Source organism: Lucilia cuprina, unplaced genomic scaffold (genome assembly GCF_022045245.1).
Source record: "Lucilia cuprina isolate Lc7/37 unplaced genomic scaffold, ASM2204524v1 Scaffold_7906, whole genome shotgun sequence".
NCBI lineage: Eukaryota > Metazoa > Arthropoda > Insecta > Diptera > Calliphoridae > Lucilia > Lucilia cuprina.
Genome location: NW_025812844.1, coordinates 1 through 1,670, shown reverse-complemented (window position 1 = coordinate 1,670; position 1,670 = coordinate 1). Strand labels below are relative to the sequence as shown.

Sequence of the window (1,670 nt, the reverse complement as noted above, 5' to 3'; positions counted from 1 at the left end):
GAGTAATAATATCCTGGTTTTTTGAGTTTTCTTTTGATGAATTACACAGGCAATAAAGATTGGTGTAATCAGTTGGGCCGATAGGAAAGGCAGGCAGTAATTTCAAAAGAACGAGTTGTATATAAAAATTTTCCTATTGGCCATTTCTTGGCATTATTTCTAGTTAATAAATTCTTTAAAAAATTCATAATTTTCATTTTCTTTTATTTACAGATTTGTATTACATTTAAATTCATCGGCTCCCTTAAATATAAATTTCTCACAAATTGTGGCACGTAAAATATATTTTAATCAAACGGGTAAGTAGCCATTCACTCAAACATTCATTGGCCCAAGAAGCCCAATTTGAAATAATTAAACAAAAAATAATATAAAAATAATACAACTTTATAAAACCCTTACAATTTGCTTCCCAAATTTGTTTCATTCTTAATAATTACGACTGGCGGTATACCTGACGTGGAAAACATAAACAAATGAACAAATAAATGACTCTAATGAATGAATGACTTCATTATAACATCGTCAAAATGTTGCTTAAAACAGCTAATTTATTGCGAGCCGTTAAAATCGACCAACGTTCTGTGGTCTTGACTTGTGCTCTACGAGGCCAATATGATATTTTTGTGCAAGCACGCCATAGAGGTTCTGTAAAAATAGAGGCTACAGCTTTACATCCACAGGCCAACTGGCCACTATTGAATCGTACTCATCGCATTAGTATTCGCAGTCAAAATCGTGTGCGAAAACGACAAATGATTGTTAAATGGGATAAAAGGTGGGTCAGTTGCTAATTGGCTTAAATTTAACTGCAATTTGTGTTTGACAAATATTTTTATTTATTCATTTTTTTTCCTTTTGTATTTTTAGTAAATTTGATTTTCATGCCGTCAATTATTGTTTGGTAGTCAGTACGAAAAATGCTCATTTGGATTTTTGTCAAGCGGTTGAGGAGTATCTAACCTCAATGTCTTCACCCTTTACAAATCGCCGTAGTTTAACAGCAAATTGTCAGCCGGCTGCTACAATAGAGACGATATTTTCTAGACCTCCGGAAAGGGCTAAAAAGATTGGTAAGATAGTCACACCATATGATAACCTATATTACATTCGGACTTGAGACGAATCCCACCATTAACTTAAAATAATGAGTGTCTTAAATGTAACGTTAAAGGGAAATGCCCTAACTTCACATATTTTGAAAGAGTTATAATTTTGTTACGTAATTTATATTATAGACCGCAATTAGAATTAGAATACTAATGAAAGATATAGAAGTATTAGAGTGACTTATTAATAAGTGAACTTTTAGAAGGACTCAGGCCAAATACTTCAAAGGAGAAGGTCCTAACTTCACACATTTTAGAAGAGTTATAATTTTGTGATGATACCTATATTATGGACCACAGTTCGAATTAGAATACCGATATTAATGAAATTTAGCGGGTTAAGAAGGACTCAGGCCAAATACTCGGGCTGACAAATTTTGAAACCAGAGAACAAAGTCTACAGTTTCGAAGGATTGGTCAACGCTGGACTAAGAATTTCTTTATTAGGTTTGGAATTGAAGATATCATGTCCTAAAGGCTGATAGACAGATAGATAGATAGATAGATAGATAGATAGATAGATAGATAGATAGATAGATAGATAGATAGATAGATAGATAG

General features: G+C 32.7%; 1 protein-coding gene across 1 annotated transcript; it reads left to right on the top strand.

The window, feature by feature from the left end:
- Window positions 1-213: 213 nt before the first annotated feature.
- On the top strand, window positions 214-1,073 carry LOC111686129 (the record flags this gene model as incomplete). Its single annotated transcript, XM_046956126.1, has 3 exons — window positions 214-299; window positions 547-778; window positions 871-1,073. Coding segments are annotated over 3 exons (521 nt in total), but the record flags the coding sequence as incomplete, so codon positions are not given.
- Window positions 1,074-1,670: the final 597 nt, after the last annotated feature.